Below are 21,099 nucleotides of genomic sequence, written 5' to 3' on the forward strand. Positions count from 1 at the left end.
TGCCTTTGCTAGAATTTCATGTAAATGGAATCAATGATAAAATACATAATATTGGGGGTTTGGCCTCTCTTAATAAGCATAATGCTTTCGAGGGTCATCCATGTTGTATCAGTGGTTTTTTAGTTTGTTTATGTTTTTATTGCCCATTAGTATTTTGTTGTATGAATGTACCACAATTTGTTTATCCACTGGCTGATAAACAATTTGATAGTTTCTGGTTGGGGCTATTATGTGTAAAGCTGCTATAAACATTTGTGTATAAGTCTTTGGGGGGACATATAACAGTAAGGGTATTATAGCTGTGTTGCATGATGGGTATATGTTGCTTGCGTTTTATTTTCTTAACCATGTCTTTGAAGACAAAATTTTTAATTTTGATTAAATCTAATTTATTATGCTTTTATTTTATGGTTCATGTTTTCTTGCTCTATTTAAGAAATTGTTGCCTAATCCAAGGCCACAGAGATACTCCGATATTTTCTTCTAGATGTTTTGTGGTATTAGATCTTGTGTTTGGGTTTATGTGTTAATTTTTATATACAGTGTGAGAAAAGGGTTTACTTTTCTTCAGATGAGTATTTAGTGTTTTTAATACCTTTTGTTGAAACACTATCTTTCTTCCGTTAAATTACGTTGTCATCTTTGTCAGAAATCAATTGAAAATATATGTGTGAGTCTATTTCCGGAATGTCTGTTCTGTTCCACTGACCTATGTGCAAATCCTTACCCAATACCACACTCTCCTAATGAATGTAGCCTTATAAAGAATTCAGGCAGTGTCAGACCTCTGACCTTATTTTACTTTATGAAAATGTTTCCATTTTCACATAATTTTAGAATCAATGTGTCAATGTCTTTTTTATAAAAAAAACCTGATAGTGTTTTGATTAAGATGTCATTGAATCTGTAGATCAATTTGAAGAGAATTGATATCTGAACAATTTTGGGTCTTCTGATCCATGAATATGGCAGATCTCTCCATTTATGTCAGTATTCTTTAAATTTGTCTCTACAATGTTTTGCACTTCTTAGTGTACAAGGTTTCACCATTTTATAAGATGTGATTTTTTCATATTTTGATGCTGTTAGACATAGTATTGTTTAATTACCAATTATTTATAATACATACTAATACAATTGATTTTGCTAAATTATCCTTGTATGATGTAACCTTGCTAAACCACTTATTAGTTCTCATAGTGTTTTGGGATATCCCTTAGTGTATTCTACATACACAATTGTATTGTCTTCAAATAAAGACAGTTACACTTTTTCTTTCTAATCTCTATGCCTTTTATTTTTTTTCCTTTCCTTGTTGCACTGGCTATAACCTCCACTATAATGTTAAATAGAAGTGGTAAGAGCTAACATTCTTAACATGCTCTCAGTCTTAGTGGGGGAACATTCAGTCTATTTTTTTCAAATATGGTGTTATCTGTAGGTTTTCTGTAGATGCCCTTTTACACTCGTACAGAGTGAGAAAGTTCTCTTCTATTCCTAGTTTGCTGAGTCTGTTTTTGTTTGTCTGTTATGAAAGATTGTTGAATTTTGTTAAATGATTTTTTTCTATGTATTTTGAGATAATCATATGGTTTTTAATATTGATTTATTTTTAAATGCTAAACAAATTTTACATTCCTTGGGTAAATGCCACTTGGTGAGTAATTTGCTTAATTATGCAAAAATGCTTAATAGCAAATCAATTATTAAACATTCTTGCATCCATTTTCATGAGTTATATTGATCTCTATTTTTCCTCTGTGTATGATGTCTTTGAGTTTGATATCAAGGTAATATGGTCATTATAAAATGATGTGGAAAGTGTTTGCTCTTCTCCTGTTTTCTAAAGGAGTTTATAAAGAAATGATCATTTTTTTCATCCTTATAAATTTTGAAGAATTCAATAGTGAAGACATCTAGGCCTATAATATTTCATGAAAATATTTTTAATTCCAAATTCAATTACCTAAATTGATATAGGACTATTTGGTTTATCTTTTTTCTTGAGTGAGTTCTGGTAGTTGGATTTCTCAAAAAATATTTCCATTTTATCTGAATTGTAAAATGTGTTGGCTTAAGTTTGTTCATATATACATATTATCTGTTATTCACTGGAAGATCTGTAGTGATGCCTCCTCCTTCATTCATAATATTGAGAATTTTTGTCTTTTCTCCTTTAGTCAGTGTTTACTCAATCTAGTTGGAGGTTTGTCAGTTGGATCAGTCATGTCAAATAACCAGCTCTTTGTTTCATTGATTTTTAATTTTTTTTTTAATTTTCTTAATTTCAGCTCTCATTTTTATGTCTTCTGCTTAGTTTATGTTTAATATGTTCTTATTTTTCTAGTTTCTTAAAATGAAGTCTCAGAGCACTTATTTTAAGCCTGTCTTATTTGTGCTGTACATTTTTGTTAAGGCACTGTTTAGCTGCATTCCATTGTATTTTCATTCATTTCAAAATATTATTTTCCATTTAATACACAGGAAACTTAGTAGTGTACTGTATAAGTTGTAAATGTTTGGAAATTTTTCTAGACATCTTTCTTCTATTGACTTCTGGTTTAATTCTCTGATGCTCAGAGAACATATTTTCCATGGCTTCGGTGATTTTAAATTTTCTAAGACTTGTTTTATAATGAAGGATATGGTCTATCTTAATCCATGTGTACCTAAAAAGAATATGCATTCTGCCCTTGATGGGTAGAGTGTGCTGCACAATTCACATTGGTCAAAGTTTTAAATTATATTGTTCAGCTCTTCTATGCCTTGTGATCGTCTCTCTACTTGTTGTATTAATTACCGAGAGAAGACTTTTAATTTTAATTGTAGATCTGACATTTTCTCTTTTAAGTTCTGTCAGTTTTCTGCTTCATAATTTTGGAGTTCTATTGTTATAGATATACATATTTAGGATTATAATGTCTTGATAAATTTACCTTGTTTTAACTATAACATATTTCTTCTGATCCCTTGTAATATTTCCTTTCTAAAGTTTACATTTTCTGATATTAGCATAATGACTCTAGCTTTCTTTTTATTAGAGTTTGCATGCTATATATTTTTCTGTCCCACTTTTCACCTATCTATTTTTTATATTTAAAATGAATGTTTTATCTACAGCATGTAAATAGGTATATTTTGTATACCAATTTTTATTTTATCCAATCTGACAATCTCAGCCTATTCATTGGAGTGTTTAGACTATTTTAATTTTATGTAATTATCTAAATGGTTGGATTTAAATCTACCATATAATTATTTATTTTCTGATTATCTCATCTTTCTATTTTCCTCCTTTTCTACCTTTTTGACTTGAATGTTTTTATTGATTCTGCTTTATTTCCTCTTGTAACTTATTAGCCATACCTCTCTATTTTCCTGTTTTAGTGAGTGGTTTAACATTTAAATTAATTTTATTACATTGTTACTTTATCATAATCTATTTTACATAATATGTTATGGATTATTTTCGTATAACCTCTCCCATCCTTTGTGCTGTTATATATTTTACTTCTGTATATGTTAGAAACCTCACAATAAACAAAATATATATATAGATCATATATTACTATTTCTAGTATTTTCCATTCTTTAATATACATCTGCCCTGCAAATTTTAGCTGCCTTGATCCTCATATCTGTCCCCTTTAACACCTATATTTACCTCCAGGCTATGTTTGTATTCCATCTATGTTTCAGTCTAGAAACCATCTCCAGGCAGTTGGCTGGAGTAACTGTAGGGCTCACTTCATTTGTTTTCCTTGATTCAGATATCAAATTCTGTGCTTATCTTTCAGTGTCAGAAAACACTGCAATTATGTGTGTGTGTGTGTGTGTGCATGCGCACGTGTGTTTCTGTAACAATTTAATTCTTCATGGATGGAAGCAAAAATCTATATATATTTTTACCCATATCCATATCCCCTGGTGTGTTGGATTTCATTACTTCTTTTATTATCTTCCTGTAGAGACAGCCATGGGATATTGGTGAATGGAGGGTGGCCACTTGAAATGGAAAGATGGACTCATCTCAACTTCAGTCTTCCCTTCGTCAACATTTCAACTACGGTCACATAAAAGAAAAATAAAGGATCCTTGATATTCAGCTAAAATAGATTATCTTATAATAATTAAAATCCTTAGAAGCAAGTAAAACATGTTAAAATGAATATTTTTTAAAAGCTTAAGGTTGTGAAGTCTTGAGCTTTCTTCTTTTCTGCATATAATTGAAAAAGTAATTAATACTGATTAAATATGGAGACAAATGGAGAAAAACATTTTTGAACTTTAAATTCTTATCTTTCTGAAGACTTTGATTAAATATCTGTAATTACAGTAATATAGGCAGGCTAAAATTATTTATACTCAGAGTATCTAACTTCAAATTTTTAATTTAAAAAAGTTAGAGCAATAATGAATAGGGTGATCTGGCTCCAATGCTCCTGTAAATATCTTTAATAAAATTTTCATCAGTTGCTAAATTGATAGATCTGAATTTCCCCATGCTTCCCGGTTTTTATATGTTTCTTGACAAATAAAGCTGATTTAAATCTCTTCCTGCAGCATTGTACCCCAAGTTATTTTCTTTACTCTCTTCCCTCATGTGTCTTATCAAGACAGATGTTATCCAGGCAGGTGAAATTAAGAGTAGAGGCAGTTGTCCATGTAATTCAGCAAACCTGATGTGAAGTAAAAGAGATTTAAAGAGACAGAACCACCCATAATAGCCACCTGTGTCTATCAGAGTCACCAAATAATTGTTTAACTTTTCACTTCATTTTGGCATGACAGCTAGAGATGGAGTGAACCTATGGGCATGAGTAGATTGTTGTACAAAAGCAAAGATAATCTTTTAGGATCGATATGTTATACCTTCTGTAAGGGAAAATCATGACTCACTAATTTGGGTATGTGATCTGGGAATGTAATGAGTCTGTGAACAAAGGAGAATGCATAAAGAGCATTTGTTTAGACTTAAAATGCCTTGCATACGCACAAGCCCAGAAGTGGGTTAAAAGGAGATACCAACAGGTAGCTAAATTGTAATTAGATTGGGGGGAAAAGGTTGAGCATAGAGTAATTTTGTTAGAGAATGGGCAAGGATAACAGTGCGAAAAGGTGGATAGATAAGTTGGCATTTCTTCAATTAGAAAAATGGCAATTAAGGATCAGGGCTGGAGCCATTGTGATTCTACATTTATTTGGTACTCTAGAAGGTTTTGCTAATTAAAGTAAGTTTGTTTTTTTCAGTTAGAAAAATGTCAAACTAAGGAGGACAAGACTTGATGTATGGATACAGAAGTGGTGAAGTGGTAATCATTGCTTTGTGAGGAGTTGGGAGAGTTCTGTGTCCTACTCTTATAAACAAGGACTTTGAACTGGAAGTGATCACTCTTAAAACAGGACCTAGGAGTCTGGGATCCAACTGTGGGTTCCTAAGTCAGATGACCTTGTCAAACAAATGCTGGCCATTAAACTGTAGTGGTCACATTAGCCCATTCTTATGTATCACAGTAAGTACTGTGTACAAGTGTAGCCATTGTTTTTCAAGACAGGCATATTAGCATAGCAAGACATGAAGCAGTTATGTGAAGACTTCAAGATTTTTCAGTCTGGAGTGACAAGAGTATAGCGATAATTATAAAAACTTGCAAAAATCTAGAAGTGTTTGGAAAATTGCATAACATATTCTGGAATACTAGACCAATAACCATTCCCAAAACTTTAGAAGAGGCCATTTCAGTATTAGTGACAAGAAGAAGCACATGAAGGAGTTTTTTTTCAGAGGCTATAACAGCTGTATATGAAAATAAATTCAAGAAAGACTTCTATAAAGGCATGGTCTGTGTGGGCATTTGGAATACATTTCTAACCATTTCCAATTTGTATCCTTAAACTACATCCTACCACAGTAATTTACATGATGCTACTGTCAGACAAAGAATATTGGAGTCACTGGATACCAACTTAGCCTGAGATGCCACTTCTTTTATATTGGTTTAAATAACTTCTCCTTCATTTGTACTAAGGAATTTCATGGTCCATTTTTTATTCTTTTTTAATTGTTTGTCATATTAATTTCCTACATTTTAAAAATATTCATCCCCTATGCAACTCATTCCCTATGCAAGACTCCCAAAGTCTGGTCTTCCATTATCCCAAAGACAGCACAAGAGATTGGAAAGCACATTTATATTATCCTGCATAGTTTTCAAATCTCAGGAAGCTAAAATCCAGTTTGAACTTAGAGGCTGAGTATTCTCATGAACTCCAAAGCCATCAGAGTGAATTTACCCTTCCAGAAGGTCATCTTAATGCCACAGCCAGAAGCTACCCAATGGTTGTGAATAAATAACCAGTATAATCATTTTTTACTACTTGGAGAAAACCGTGGGGTAAACTTAGAATGAATCACTAACATTTAATTGATGTGGCTTTGGCAACAGACTTAGTTTTTTTTAAGCTTGTTTCAGCCGTTCAGATAAAGAGAAGGATGTGCAAATAAAGAGATCTGTTTTCCCATCTGTAGTTTAAGTTTCTGCTGCCAATACCACATGTAGCTTAAAGATGTTTAGGAACCTGGAGAGACCTTCTACAAAGACTTATTTACATGACCACTTGCATTATAGGAATGCATGCCAATTAATAAGATGGTATGAATATTAAACACCCATGAGTCACTCTTTCTGACTGAATTATGTTGGGGCCTCATTGTATGTTTGGCTGAAACTTTTATGGCTGTGTGGAAGTTTTCAAATGAAAAAGTTTGAATTTCAAAGTTTTCTATTTTTGTAGGATTTATGAATGAGGGTTGCAGAGGGGAAAAAGGTGATTACTAGCATAATTTGTTTGGATCTGTAAGTGGGTAGATCATTGCACAGAAGGACGTATAAGCTTTTAGGATCCATGTGCTGTAAGTTACTGAAAATCATGGTGTAGTAATCTGGGACTATTACTTGAGAATGTCATAAGTCTGTAAACAAGGGAGCATCAGCAGACATCATTTGCGTAGGCTTTTTAAAAAGCTTTTTAAGGTGCTGCCTCCAACATAGATTTCTCAAAAAAACAGACTCTCTGTTTTCTCTACATGAGGCAGATTGCAACTACCTCAAGTACATTGGTGCATATTCATCATTCATTAATGCTTTTGATGAACTAACTCCTAGGGAAATGATTGCCAAAAGGTAGCTCCTTGGGAAATAAGCAGGGTAGTTGTTGAGTAAAGTGCACCCAGATGCTGCAGTGTAACACTAGCTGCACAAATGACAATTTGGTTTCCCTTGGATTCCATGATAGTATATGTACTATGTACCTACAGGGGCCCTCACTTCTCCCTGACAACCAGTTATAGAAATATATTGAGTGTCTGCTTTATAATGAGCACTCTGCCAGGCTTATTTAAAATGAGCTATGACTATTTAAGTCAGAGTAGTTCTAAAAAGCCCTTGTTGTCCCATAGCAAGCAGGTAGCCAAGCAGGTCTTTGAGCTCAGTCTTTCCAACTCTGAAGCATATAGTCTTCTCACTTCATTTATCTGAATATTCAGAGTAACTTAGAACTAAAGTTAGGTTTCCTTAAACCTGGCCTATAATAATCTCTTTTGAAAGATATGTTAATAATACCAAGAGTTTTGAGGTTACAAATTCAAACCATTACAGATATGTGAAATTGGATCCGTGAGAAAAGATGGAGACACTTGAATCTGCAGAAGAAAAGGCTGAGAAACAAATTAGTGGCATTTCCCAAACACCACAGATCATTGCTAATTCATATCCTACTCACTCGAAATTTATATTAACTGAAATAGTGCTGGAAATCAACTTTTTTTCTTTGCAGCTATTTATAAAGATGATGTTGCTATGTGAACGAATATGGTATAAAACAAGTTTGGAAGAAGCATAGTTTATATAGTTTGGATATTTGTCACCTCCAAATCTCATGTTGAATTGTGACCCCCATTGTTGGAAGTGGGACCTGGTGGGGGTGTTTGGGTCATGGGAGTGGATCCCTTATGAATGGCTTGGTGCCCTCCTTGAAGTAATGTGTGAGATCTCACTGTATTGGTTCACACGAGAGCTGTTGTTTAAGAGTCTGGCGCTCACCCCCCTCTCTCACCGTGTAACACACGCCAGCTCCCCTTGCCTTCCATTATGAGTAAAAGCTACCTGAGGCCTTACCAGAAACTGAGCAGATGTCAGCATCATGCAGAATTATGAAATATATCTCTTTTCTTTATAAATTATTCAGTCTTAGGTACCCATTTATAGCAATGCAACATGGACTAAGGCAATAGTCAACGAAGTTAACAGAGTGATTTGCTTTAAAAGAGGGCAACTCACTTTTTTGGCTAAATGCATTAAGAAGTTCATATAATGAGTAATCTCATTCATTCACTACAAATGGCCCCAGGAACGTGACTCTTCAGTAAGAACTTAGTTCTCACAATACTGTGGATGCTGGTGTTAAACAGTATGGCAGCATTCCACTTGGCATCTAGAATTCCTTGGGATGAGAGCCAGAGTTACTGTGCCACACTAGCTTCCTAGACCTGGGACCTTCAGGCCCAGTGATGCTGCGCTGCGTACTGGCACAGGGACTGAGGAGGATGTTAGAACAGCCTACTGTTGGCTGTCCTTTGTCTTGGTCATCTATTCTTGTCCCAAGGACTTTAAAGTACTAAGAAATCCATCATTAAAATATTCAGGAATTCTGAATGATCTTATCTCTGTGGCCATCTAAATTAATGAAGTCTGGCTTCATGTGAAAAATAACTACAGAAAAGGGAGTCAGTTGTTTGCTTTGGTTGCTAAAGTCAGAGCAAAAAAGAAGCAGATTGAGATTTCACAAGAAGAGGTTCACATCCATTAATGATAAGGAAGACCGTTCTAAAGGTTTATTGTTTTTCATTCACCTGTTCATTCATTCCACATCAGTGAGGGCTGACTATGTGTTAAGTGTGATGCTGAGCACTGGTGATAGAGTCAGATGCCTGGGGAGTATAATTACCATTCTGTAGAATAAGAGCAATCATGGAGCAGGAGCCACTTATATGGGAGAATGGAGGACATGAATCAAATCCAGTTATGCCTGCACGATGCTTACAGTCTAATAACATTTATTTTGAGAACTGTTGCCATTTTCTGAATTATAACAGTGTGCCTCTTGCAAGCATTGTGCCAGGCTTATCACATGCTTTGTTTCTAGTCCTCAAAGCACCCCTATAATGAAGATAGTGGGATCTAATTTGCAAATGAAGACACTAAGGCCAGATGCGGAGGCAGCTGGGAGTAGGGAGCAGCAGGGTAACACTCATTGGTGAGATGAGTGGGGATTTTCAGCCACACACCCTAAGGTAGCAACTTGAAAATCCCCAGTGGAAATGTTTCTTCAAAATTCTCTGCCACCATCCCACAAGGAACCGCACCCATCTTGGCTGCTCATGTCCCTCTGAGACACAGTAACTTTCCTCTTTACTGAAGTCTGGTGCCAGACAATATTCCTGCCCCAAGCAGTCTTAACATTCTTCCCCCAAAAGGAGAGCCTTATAGAAAGTCCTGTATTTGCTTCTAGGAGACTGAAAAGGTCTCCTCCTTGCATACCAAACATATGCAAGGGAATGTATTCAAGGTGTCAGTAAAAGAGAATGGGGACTCCATTCTCTATGAGATTCTCTACCATTCTGCTGCTGACTGCTCTGAATGGGTTCCAGGTGTACCGAGATGGAGCTTGTTCAGCCCTTAGTTGACCAGTTGTCCTGGGGACTGGTGTTTTCCTCAATCAACTGTATATTTCCTATGTGTGATACAACTTTAAAAGGACTGGGAAGTAGTGCCTTAAGTCATCCCATGAGGTGCCTGGGTCTTGATGGTGGTGGTAACTGTGAGAATTTGTTAATATGTTGAGAGGCAGAGAGAAGGCACGTGGAACAATGGGAACAGGTGAGAGGGTTGACCAGAATCAGAGATGTAATTGGTGACCTTGCAAGGATGAAGTCCATGGGTACATCCAACGACCCAACCCTTGAACTCATTAGCAAGGCCGTGTGGGCAACTACACTCACAGCCAGAAATGTGAACTCACATTTGTGGGGTTTTTTTGTTTTTCATTTTGTTTCTTGTTTTGTTTTGTTTTGAGACGGAATCTCAGTCTGTCACCAGGCTGGAGTGCAGTGGTGCGATCTCGGCTCACTGCCACCTCCACCTCCCGGGTTCAGGCAATTCTCCTGCCTCAGCCTCCCAAGTAGCTGGGACTACAGGTGCATGCCACCATGCCCAACTGATTTTTTTTTTTTTGTATTTTTAGTAGAGACGGGGTTTCACCATGTGGGCCAGGATGGTCTCGATTTCTTGACATCCTGATTCGCCCACCTCGGCCTCCCCAGGTGCTGGGATTACAGGCATGAACCACCACGCCCAGCCGTGAACTCACATTTGTTGAGAGCAATACTGCATCAACTCATTGAAGATGAGGGAGGCTTGCCCCTTTGAACTTGGGTCCTACTACAACCATTTGATTATTTTGTGAGTTCTTAAAATTCTCTGAGAAAAAAAACTGGCTTCAGAAGTACAATATCTTAACACTTGTAATTCGGGTTACAATATTTTTATGAACTGCAAGAAACTAATTGTGCCTTAAAGAAACTACATAGAGATGGTGTCAGCATTTTCAATATAAACTTCCATTTCGAAAGGTTTATGTATTCCGAAGACATTTTCTTGCAGGGAAACTTGGCGTGTGTCTGAGCCCCTGACTGTCCACACCTCACTTCATAGGTACTCACAAATGAATCCTTCACATTCACTACATTTGGCATCTGTAATTTTTAGAAATAAAAATGGCCTTAATAGTGAATTGTTTCTGAGTTTAATGTCAGGGCATGCAATTCTCTGGGAATCAGAGAACTCAAGAATTCCAAAAGTCCTGTTTTATAGACTCTGGTATAACAATATTGGGTGTTGAAAGGAAAGTAAAATAATTTAAGGGTACTGATGCTAGAAAATGTTGTTGTCTTCAGAAAGGCTCCAGACTTAGACCACCTTCAACATTTTTTCTACCCCCAAATTCCTCCTCTGGCCTATTTCCTGCAACTACCCCATGGCTTTGTGTTATAGGTTAGACAAACATGTATGGGCTTTGTTTATGGCACCTATTGCCAAAATGAAAAAGGCTGTCAAGATTCTCACTTTGCTTTTTGAATCTTCATTTGAGGAGACTGGATTAAATGCTCTATGTGCCTTATAATACATAGAAGAGGGAGACAAAGCCAGAAAAACATTGCCCTTGGAAGACTGCCTATCACCAAGCTAGAGGTGTATTAGGCCATTGTTACATTGCTATAAAGAAATACCTGACACTAGGTAATTTATAAGAAAAGAGGTGTAACTGGTTCATGGTTCTGCAGGCTGTATAGGAAGCATGGTGCTGGCATTAGCTGCTGGTGAGGGCCTCAGGAAGCTTCCAATCATGATGGAAGGTGAAGGAGGAGCAGGTGTCTCAAATGCAAGAGCAGGAGCAAGAGAGAAGGTGGGAGGTGCCACACACTTTTAAACAACCAGATTTCACATGAACTCACTTGTCACTAAGGGGATGGCACTAAGTCATGCATGATGGATATAACCCCCGATTCAAACACCTCCCACCAGCCTCCAGCTCCAACACTGGGGATTACATTTCAACATGAGATGTAGCAGGGACGCAGATCCAAACCATATCAGGAGGCAAAGTAAACTCTAAAAAAAAACCCTGGCGAGAAGTCTAAGGATTCAATCCAAGAGGGCAGAAGGAAGAGTTGCTAGGCATTTGGGATTCTCAGAACTATATAGATATGGTTGCATAGGCATCCTGCAAAGGACCAGACAACCAGCTATATGCCAGGCATGTTGACAGTGGACTCCAGCCACAGAATGGGGAGCCCAGGAACCAAGCTAGAATTCTGGGGCCAGCACCAATTTCAGAGGAGAAGCTGGGCACCTTGCCTGGAAGCCATGGGGCCATGCTGTGAGGCTTCTGCTCACGTGGCTGCCTGAATGGCTATGAACTGAGCAGAGCCCACTTTGGGGTTTACTTGTGCTTCTGGGGGGAATCAGTGTAGCTTGGTGGCTAACAGCATTTTCTTTGTAGTTTGGCCTAGATTCAAGTCCAGGCTTTCATTTACAGCATATGACCTTGGACAAGTTGCTTAACCTTTTTTAGCTGTGATTCCTCATTTCTAAATGGCAATAATAGTTCTTGCCTTATAGGTATGTGAGGATGAAGAAATTATACAAAGAAAGCAGAACTCCTAATAGCTGTAATAAGCACCAAACTTTTGATAACGCATCTTCTCAAAAGAAAAAGCACCCCTAACGTCCTGCCCTGCTGAGCCCTCTTTGATTCAGGGATAGGTGGTCCTGAGGATGCTGGGGTAAATTATTAGGGCAGGCAGCCTGGGGTACATAGGGTCTGACACATCTCAGCTGCTACATCCCATGAATCTTTGATTCTCATCTTCAAAGACTGAGTCGGTTCTGATGAAGATCTACTTACTCCTGTAAATCTGAAATATTTCAGTCTTCCAGAATTGCCCCAGTTACGACACATGGACATGCTAAATCTGAAGTGTTGTATGTGTAGGCTAAAATTAAGAAAAGACACAGAAGTCTGAATAGCAGTGTCCTTTCTTTGACTCATCTGGCAGTGCCTCCCCATGCAAACAGATGATCCTTTCTCAAAAACACCATTCTATAACAATTAAATACCCTTAATTGAGGAGAAAATGAAAAGAGAAGGTCATGAATAATCTGCAAGTCTGGTTGAGAATAAAGCTGGCCAGGTGGAGGCCCCGAAATTAATGAGGCTAAAACCCTTGTAATCCCGGGAAGGAAAAGCACTTCTCTTGGTGTGTCTGTATGATTCAGATATCCTGGAGTCCATGACCAAATATCCCATGGCATATGAGATGGTTAAATGGCACCATAGTGGAGAAAAGAATATCTGTATTTTCCTACTAAATATCCCTGTGAAGATTGAAGCCTCTTGAGTAGGGACTTCATCTTCCTAGTACTTCCAGTACCAAGCACCAAACCTCCTTAAGCCTAGAAAAGCCAACTCTGTACACATTCCCATCCCTTTATTTTTGCCTTAGTATTAGGAAATTCCCAGACTTCTGCTACTCAGCAAAGAGGTTTTGAGGAGGAAGGTAGGGGAATGGGCAAATTCTGAAGTTTGGATAGTAATTGCTTAGCATGAAGTGAGATTGTATAGAAAAGATACTTAAGGATAGGCTATTCACCTATCAGATATCTACTAATGTGTAATAAATATACTAAACACTTTGTGTATTTTGCCATTCATTATTCATTTACTTGTCTGTCTCACAGTGTGCTTGGTGCCATTCTAAATTCTAAGGATTAAATGGTGAACATACTTTAATCCTCACAGCAGTAAAAGGAACCTGAGACCTCGAGAGGCTAAAGCTCTTGCACAGGGGTTGAAACAATTAGCCATTGGCGGAGATCACACCACAAGCCTCTGTTCTTAAAGCACCAAAGAAGTGGTAGCTGTTGAGCTTTTGGTACAAACATTATGTCGTAATCTATTATATTCCCCACCATGCCTAACACTGTGCTAAGTTGTTCCACTTACCCAGTGCTAGACTTGTAAGATGCTTCTAAGATGAAACCTAGGAAGTTTCATTCCAGGATTATCATATGAACAGGAGACTTTCTGGGTGACATCCAGATCTTGGAAGCTGCCTCATTGGCCTTGATAAACCACACCACCATTCCAGAAATGACGTGGTAATTTTTTCAGATACTGTACTTTTCTCCGTATATAAAATGTTTTGCAGCTGACACACAATTAACAGACTATGTCACACACATGGTGAAATCATCTTAATTTGTTCTAGAGAATAGTGGGATCCCTGGGACTGCCAAGAAATCCAAAGCGTTATTGATGAGTTTTGTCATTGAATAAAGTGAGAGTGAAAGAAAGTGTCTCACAGTCTTCTCAGCTGGGTCGAATGAAGCCCACATGATAAGTGGTGTTATGATGGGAAAGGTACCCTTTGGGATGACCCTTCTGGCGTGTGAATTACTTGTCCCCGCAGTCAAATTAAGAGGCCAGAGATTTAGTCAACTGCTGAATGGGTGATCATTCATGCGCGAGATACACAATTACCATTGTTAGGACGTCACTTCAATTTATGTGTTCTCATTACTCATTATTTCAGTTAATAAATTTCACCTAATTGGTTGAAGTCATATGATTCCCAGACTGAAATAAGGGTGACCACAATTTGGTCTCTAATGACTGTTCCTTTTCTGACTATCCAGGATATGTGCACAAGCGACTATTGCTGCTTGTAACAGGCTGGTCTTCTTATCTCATATTACATGAAGGGGGATGTTTTCAGGTTCAAAAAGTTCCACTTCATGCACCTCACTGGAAATTTACTACACCACTAATACTGTTTCCAAATGCTTATCATTTTTCTTTTTTTTTTTAATTACACTTTAAATTCTAGGGTACATGTACACAACATGCAGGTTTGTTACATATGTATACATGTGCCATGTTGGTGTGCTGCACCCGTTAACTTGACATTTACATTAGGTATATCTCCTAATGCTATCCCTCCCTCCACCCCATGACAGGCCCCAGTGTGTGATGTTCCCCACCCTGTGTCCAAGTGTTCTCATTGTTCAATTCCCACATATGAGTGAGAACAAGCGGTGTTTGGTTTTCTGTCCTTGTGACATTTTTCTTTTTCTTAAATTCACCCTTCTAGGTGTCTCCTTTCCTCCAGATCATACCCCAATTTCCAAGATTCTTTTATCCTTTTATGTGAGACTTCTCTCTTCCTTTCTCTCTCTGTCTCTCTATCTCAGAATCCAACTGCCAGATGAGAACATTGGACAGTGGGATCGGAACCTTCCCACTCCCAGACTCGGGAAATCGCTCGACAGGACGCTACCTATGCCAACCAGACTCCCCAGAGGATGCTGAGCCTCTCCTGACTCTCCAGTCAGCCCTTTCTGCAGTTTCTTCCATGAGAGCCCAAACCCTTGAACGTGAAGTGCCTTCCTCCACAGATGGCCAGCGCCCTGCAGATAGCGCCATTGTTCATTCCACATCCGACCCCATCATGACCGCCAGAGGGATGAGGCCTCTTCAAAGCCGCCTCCCCAAACCAGCTTCCTCAGGTAAAATGCCAATTTCCCACCCTTAATAAGACATTTGCTGACAAAAAAAGGGAAACTTTTCACCAGGAGATGAGTAAGTCAGTGACCTGCCTGATAAAAATGTAGATATGTGAAAATTCCTTCATGTCCTTCACCAACAAGCAAAACAATGTGTATAAGACAATATCTACTCATAGTATTACATCAAGCAGTATACACACATATAAGGAAACAGACATGTAAGTACTGGTATATGGATATGTGAACTGATTAAGAAAAAAGCCATGCAACATACACTTGTGAGGTTTTATCCTGTAAAACTTAACTCTGAATATAGACCAATTTCAGCCCAAAATATAAATTTAACTACAATGTTGTTCGCCTTCTAACCAGAAACATACATGTTCTGGTGTATTCTTATCCAGTTAAAATATCTTTATATGTTGAACTATAAAAGACATAGTTTGATAAATCAGCAGTAGATCGTGCACTAATTGCAATAGAATAGAGTGAGCCTTCCCATTGAGAAGTACTATCCTTCGTGGCAGTCAATTGAAACAAGATTTCATGATGAAAGACAGGGCTGGGCTAAGGGTCATCAGTTTTTCATTGTTCCCTCACGATTAAAAATGTGTATTGCAGCCCAGGATGACACTAAATAATTTTTAACTTGTATGTCTTATGTTGCTTTTACAACATGAATAAATATAGGAACTAAAACTTTAAATCGAACACTTTCATGTATGAGTTGATGATTAGAAAGGAGCTGCAAGTGGAGATTATGCTATAGGCTTCTGAGAAATTAGAAAAGGAGACTTTTAATTATAAATCTTTGAATAAATGTGATTGGGCTATTCCCATGGCTGAGTTCTTCATTTATATAGGAATACCCATTGCCACGAATGTTGCATCACAAACTTCTGCTCATTCCAAGTCAAGGCTACATTTTTAAAGACTGTAATGCATATTATTTTTGAAGTAAATATGTTGTTAATTAATGACACAGCCTCCAGAGATTCAGGGGCGAAATCTTAGTTATAGGTTGTGTACTCCATGCCTGAATAGTCACATATGTGACCTCAATTCAGCGGCAGCTGCTGTAGACTCCATGATTAAACACTGTCATTATAACAAATTGAATAGAAACCGCAAGTCTTGAATTGCTTCGTAAGGGATCAGAAGGAGATTTTTCAGATGTTGCTGCTAATATCCACTGCACCAGGTATCTAAGGTTCTGTCTTTTTTGTTTTTGTTTTTGTTTTGAGATGGAGTCTCACTCCGTCGCCCAGGCTGGAGTGCAATGGTGCAATCTTGGCTCTCTGCAACCTCCACTTCCTGGATTCAGCTGAGTCTCTTGCCTCAGCCTCCTGCGTAGCTGGAATTACAGTCATGTGCCACCATACCTGGCTAATTTTTTGTATTTTTAGTAGAGATGGGGTTTCGCCATGTTGGCCAGGCTGTTCTTGAACTCCTGACCTCAAGTGATCCGCCTGCCTTGGCCTCCCAAAGTGCTGGGATTACAGTCATGAGCCACCGCACCTGGCTTTGGGTTCTATCTTAATTAAATTACAGTGAAGAGTAGTAAAAAGGTAGTATATGGTAGAGAGTGAGGTGAACACACTGCAGGAAATTTTTGTCACCCATCCTGAATTTTCCTGTCCTGACATGATATCTGTGGTCCAGAGGCAGGGCCTACTTTCCAGTGCTTCTCTTTTCTGTGTCCATCAGTTATGCATGTTAAAAATTAGGGAATGAGGACTAGCTGGAACAAAAAGAAAATGAGATTATACCTCCTTTTTGAGCAGTCACTGCCAATTCAAATGTGTACATTTGAATTGGTTATTTTTCTTATCCCCATATGAAAAATGGAAGTCACTATACAAAACTCACAGTGCTGATGAAAACACAGTTCTTAGCTTCCCCTCACAAACAAAATGCTCTGGAGAGGCTGTCACAGCATGTCTTGCTTATAATCACTGAGGTTGGAGGATAATGACAGCAAGTCTCCATTCTGGCATGACAAAGGCATACACTATGCAGGTTAATCTACTTTCATGGGTAGTGGGGAAACTCTCTTTAATTGTTCTCTGCTAATTACACCCTTGCTACTCAATGTGGTCCATGGGCCAGCATCATCAGCATCACCTGGGAGCTTGTCAGACCTGCAGACCCTCAGAGCCCACCCCATACCTACTGAATCAGCATGCACATGAACAAAAGCTCAGCTGATCCATATGTACATTAAAGCTTGAGAAGTACTGCCCTGAGAGATGTTTAAGGGCTCCAAGCAAAGCTTCCCAATCCACACTATTCAAAATGACCTTAATAAGTATTTTAGGAAAATCAGGGTTCCCTATGTTTGAGGAAGCCTGCAAATTCAAATCCTCTCTTCGGAAACTACGCTAATACCCATTGGCACACTGAAGCCTCTGAAAAGTCCTCCAAAAAAGAAACTTGATTGTTGTTGGATGAATAACATTATTTGAAGAATAACTTTAGTGTTTCCTGAATGGTTTGCCTGCTGAACCCTTTCTAACCTGTAGTCTTTCAACATTTTGTAGAAAAGTAGTCTAAGAACACTTTGCCTCGGGTCTTGAAAAGGGGCTTCTATAGATGTGTATACATAATTATGCAGATGTTTTGGGCAGCACAGACTACAGCGGGACAGAGTGGCAGGAAGGCCAGCTTTCACTGTATTTGGACCTTTTTTATTATTTCTGAATGTCTCCCCCACCTCCTTCCCTAAACTTGTAAAATGTTGATGAAAGCTGATATGTGATTCCACATACGTGTCCTCATTTAGGAAAAGTCAGTTCCCAAAAGCAGAATGAAGCAGAGCCAAGGCCTCAGACATGCTCATCATTCGGATATGCTGAAGACCCAATGGCAAGCCAGCCGCTTCCAGACTGGGGGAGTGAAGATGCTGCCACCGGGACCCAGGTGAGGGGTCGGGGGAGGTGAAGGGTGCCATCCACCTGTTGGTCCTGATTCTAAAAAGTGTACCCTAAAAACACTTTTATGATAGATTTCACTTTAAATGAAATTTGCTGTTGGTTTACTGAATATAAACCAAGGTCTAGGGTTCACCCTTTTCCCTGCCTTATTAGGGAATACTGTGGGTTCTTGGGACACTTTTATTCTGAAGAAATCAAAGTGCTTCTGAAATGCACCCAGATTCTTGGGTATGGATGCACTCCCCTGATTAGATATTGTGGGACAAGCATTCACTCTCCCAAGCCATGTGGGCGCCATTGGAATGATGCTTTTTCTATTTTTTCAGTATCTCAGTAGTTATTTTAACCTTTACTTTGTTCTTATGAAACAGGGAAAGCAGGTCTAATTCTATTGCTTTTAAGGATGGCTAATCAGATGCTCGGTGTGGTCAAATGACTTGCTAGAATCTGTGAGCCCTGAGTTTCATTTTTGCAGTGGGTTCTTCATCTGCCCTGAGATGACACACACGGAACTCCTGATGGGTGGCTATGGGTGGCTATGGGTGTCTGGCTCAGGGACTCCTTGCTCATCCCTAGTGGGGGTTATGTGGTACCCCCTCCTGTTTACCCTTTCCAGCAGGTTACTCTGACCATGGTCAGCCTATTTGCCATTTCACCACTCGTCCTAGGGTGGCCCACTGCAGCATCTGCCCTGGTGCCTGGTGGTGAGAAAGGAGGAGGAAGACACATGGTTCATTTTCCAGAACTTCCTGGCCCCTCCTTGGCCCTTCCCACTTTTGCTGCCCTTGGCTTTCCCAGGTCTGGTATCAAGAGCCCTGGTTGCTATTTTTACTAAAGTTTCTGCCCAACTATGATGATGAGATACCCAGATTCACCCACATCTGAGGTCTCCCTCACTCAGTGTGGCCAAACCACCTTTCAGCCTTGAGCATCTGCCTCAGTATGGAAGGGGACCATGGACAAGTAGGGGAGCAGATCCTCTGGGCCCACCGCCTCAGTTTCCAGTGGGGAACACTAGAGTCCTGCTGGACCATGTTCAGGGTCCCGGGGAAAGTTGCTGTGGAGCCGAGACTGGAACTGGGCCCTCTGAAGTCCAGGGCACCACCTGGGATGGCTGCCTCCACAGGACGTGGGTCTGAGAGGCAAAGGAGGAAACTGCTGTGTTCTGCCATGCCTTAAGTCAAACACAGAATGTTAGGGCTCCTCCAGATCAGTGCCTCCCAAACCGGAGCAGGCATCAGAACCACCTGAAGGGCTACAATCTTGTTGCCCACATAGACTTGTGTCTGATTTGGCATATACAGAGTGAGGGGTACACATTTCTAACAAATCCCCAGGTGATGCTGATGCCGCTGATCCATGGAACACACTTTGCACAGAGCATTGCTGCCACTGTTCCAAAGGACTCTGCGCTGGCTTTGGGAGGATTGGGAAACTGGCAAATTGAGAAAATTGAGAGCTGTAAAATTTAGAAAATCATGACAGACACACAGAATTGGAGAGCAGAAAACCAGTTCAGGAACAACAGTTGGTGTTGATGGCAAAGGAGTTTGAATAATTCCAAGAACATAAAAAGGAAAAAAAAAAGTTACTCTTGCTGACCCAGAGGGGACCTGCACTCCTCACATAAGACATACATCCACCAATGGACACACCTCTCTAGGATTCCCTTCCTCATCGTCCTGCACTAGCCCCATGCACTGGAAATCCTTGAAACTCAGAACCCTGCTTTGTTGACTGCCAGATAGGGAACGTTTCAAGCAGGAATTAGCTTTATATTTCTAGTACCTGGCACGATGCCTGGTTCAGTTAGCATTTGTTGAATGGAGCTATGAAAGGATGTACCTCATCATGTCCAGACTGGACTGGGTCCTTTTGGAGCTCTGGACACACGTTACCCAGAACTACAGTCAGTAGACTTGTCTTTCTTCATGGACTTAGTCCTTGCTAGACTACTGGTATCTCCAGTATTAAGCTCTCCACCCCTAGAACCTAGCATACTGCTTAGCACAGAGTAGGTACTTAGTAAACACTGTTGAATGGATGGGTGACTAAGTAAATGAATGAAGGAGTAAAGGAAATGAGTGCTTGAATTTATAACCCCAGATAAGCGAGTTTACATCCTAAAATGTGTTTTTACAATCCCCAACCAAATGACACCCTTCTAAACAAACTTCAGAGACCCATCTAATGCATCTGTATCGGAACTATCTGGCTTAGGGAGGAATAATAGGCTCTAACAGGACATTCTACAAACAGAAAAAAGGGCCCCAAATAACCTCGATTCAACACATAGGAGTTGCACTCCTGGATCCAGTATGCTGCTTATGTGCACAGAGGGGAATACTGTTCATACAGCGTCAACCGCCTAAGCAATTTCTGAATACAGCATCATTGCCACACCAGTGACATCCTTAGGGGATGGGGTCAGGTGATGTGTACATGTGAGCAAGAGGGGAAACTGGGTTCCTCAGCCCATGAACTGTCAGCAGATTTGAGGATTACATGGAGTCAGCAATTGCTTACTTTTCTAAAGGCTACTGTCCTTTTGGGAGCTGAAAGAAAATTATAAATTAGGCAAACATTTATTCTTTTGTTCCCAAGGTTGATTGTTTTATTACCTTCTGACACTTGGAAGGCAATGATGAGATCAGTTAAATAAATAAGCCATTAGGTTTGCAACAGCAGCTCATAATAGGCAGTTGAGAAAAATAAGACCCTATAAAGAAGTGTACAAAATGCAGACCAGGTAACCGTGGGGACCTTCCTGAGCCTGGGACAACGGCAGAGTGCCGTCGACAGCTTCATTATTGCAGGCCTATTTCTGCAGCTCTGGTAATTGAGTAGACAGCTCCTCAGGAGGCAGAAAAACCGGCAAACCAGAGTTGCTCTCGGATGAGCAGCGGGCTGGGCAGTGGGAATGGAATTCTGTGCACACATTAACAGCCAGATGTGAACTGTGTCGCATCCTCACAGGATGC

The 21,099-nt window shown here is 39.3% G+C and overlaps 1 protein-coding gene across 2 annotated transcripts in view; it reads left to right on the forward strand.

The window, feature by feature from the left end:
* NCKAP5 (NCK associated protein 5) overlaps positions 1–21,099 on the forward strand; it is a 1,001,373-nt gene that overhangs the window by 925,877 nt on the left and 54,397 nt on the right. For both annotated transcript variants that reach the window (XM_055108553.2, XM_055108550.2), the window contains exons 16-17: positions 14,871–15,185; positions 17,968–18,104. In XM_055108553.2, coding sequence (XP_054964528.1) covers positions 14,871–15,185; positions 17,968–18,104 — 452 coding nt within the window. The remainder of the gene's footprint in view (positions 1–14,870; positions 15,186–17,967; positions 18,105–21,099) is intronic.

Source organism: Pan paniscus, chromosome 13 (genome assembly GCF_029289425.2).
Source record: "Pan paniscus chromosome 13, NHGRI_mPanPan1-v2.0_pri, whole genome shotgun sequence".
Classification (NCBI taxonomy): Eukaryota; Metazoa; Chordata; class Mammalia; order Primates; family Hominidae; genus Pan; species Pan paniscus.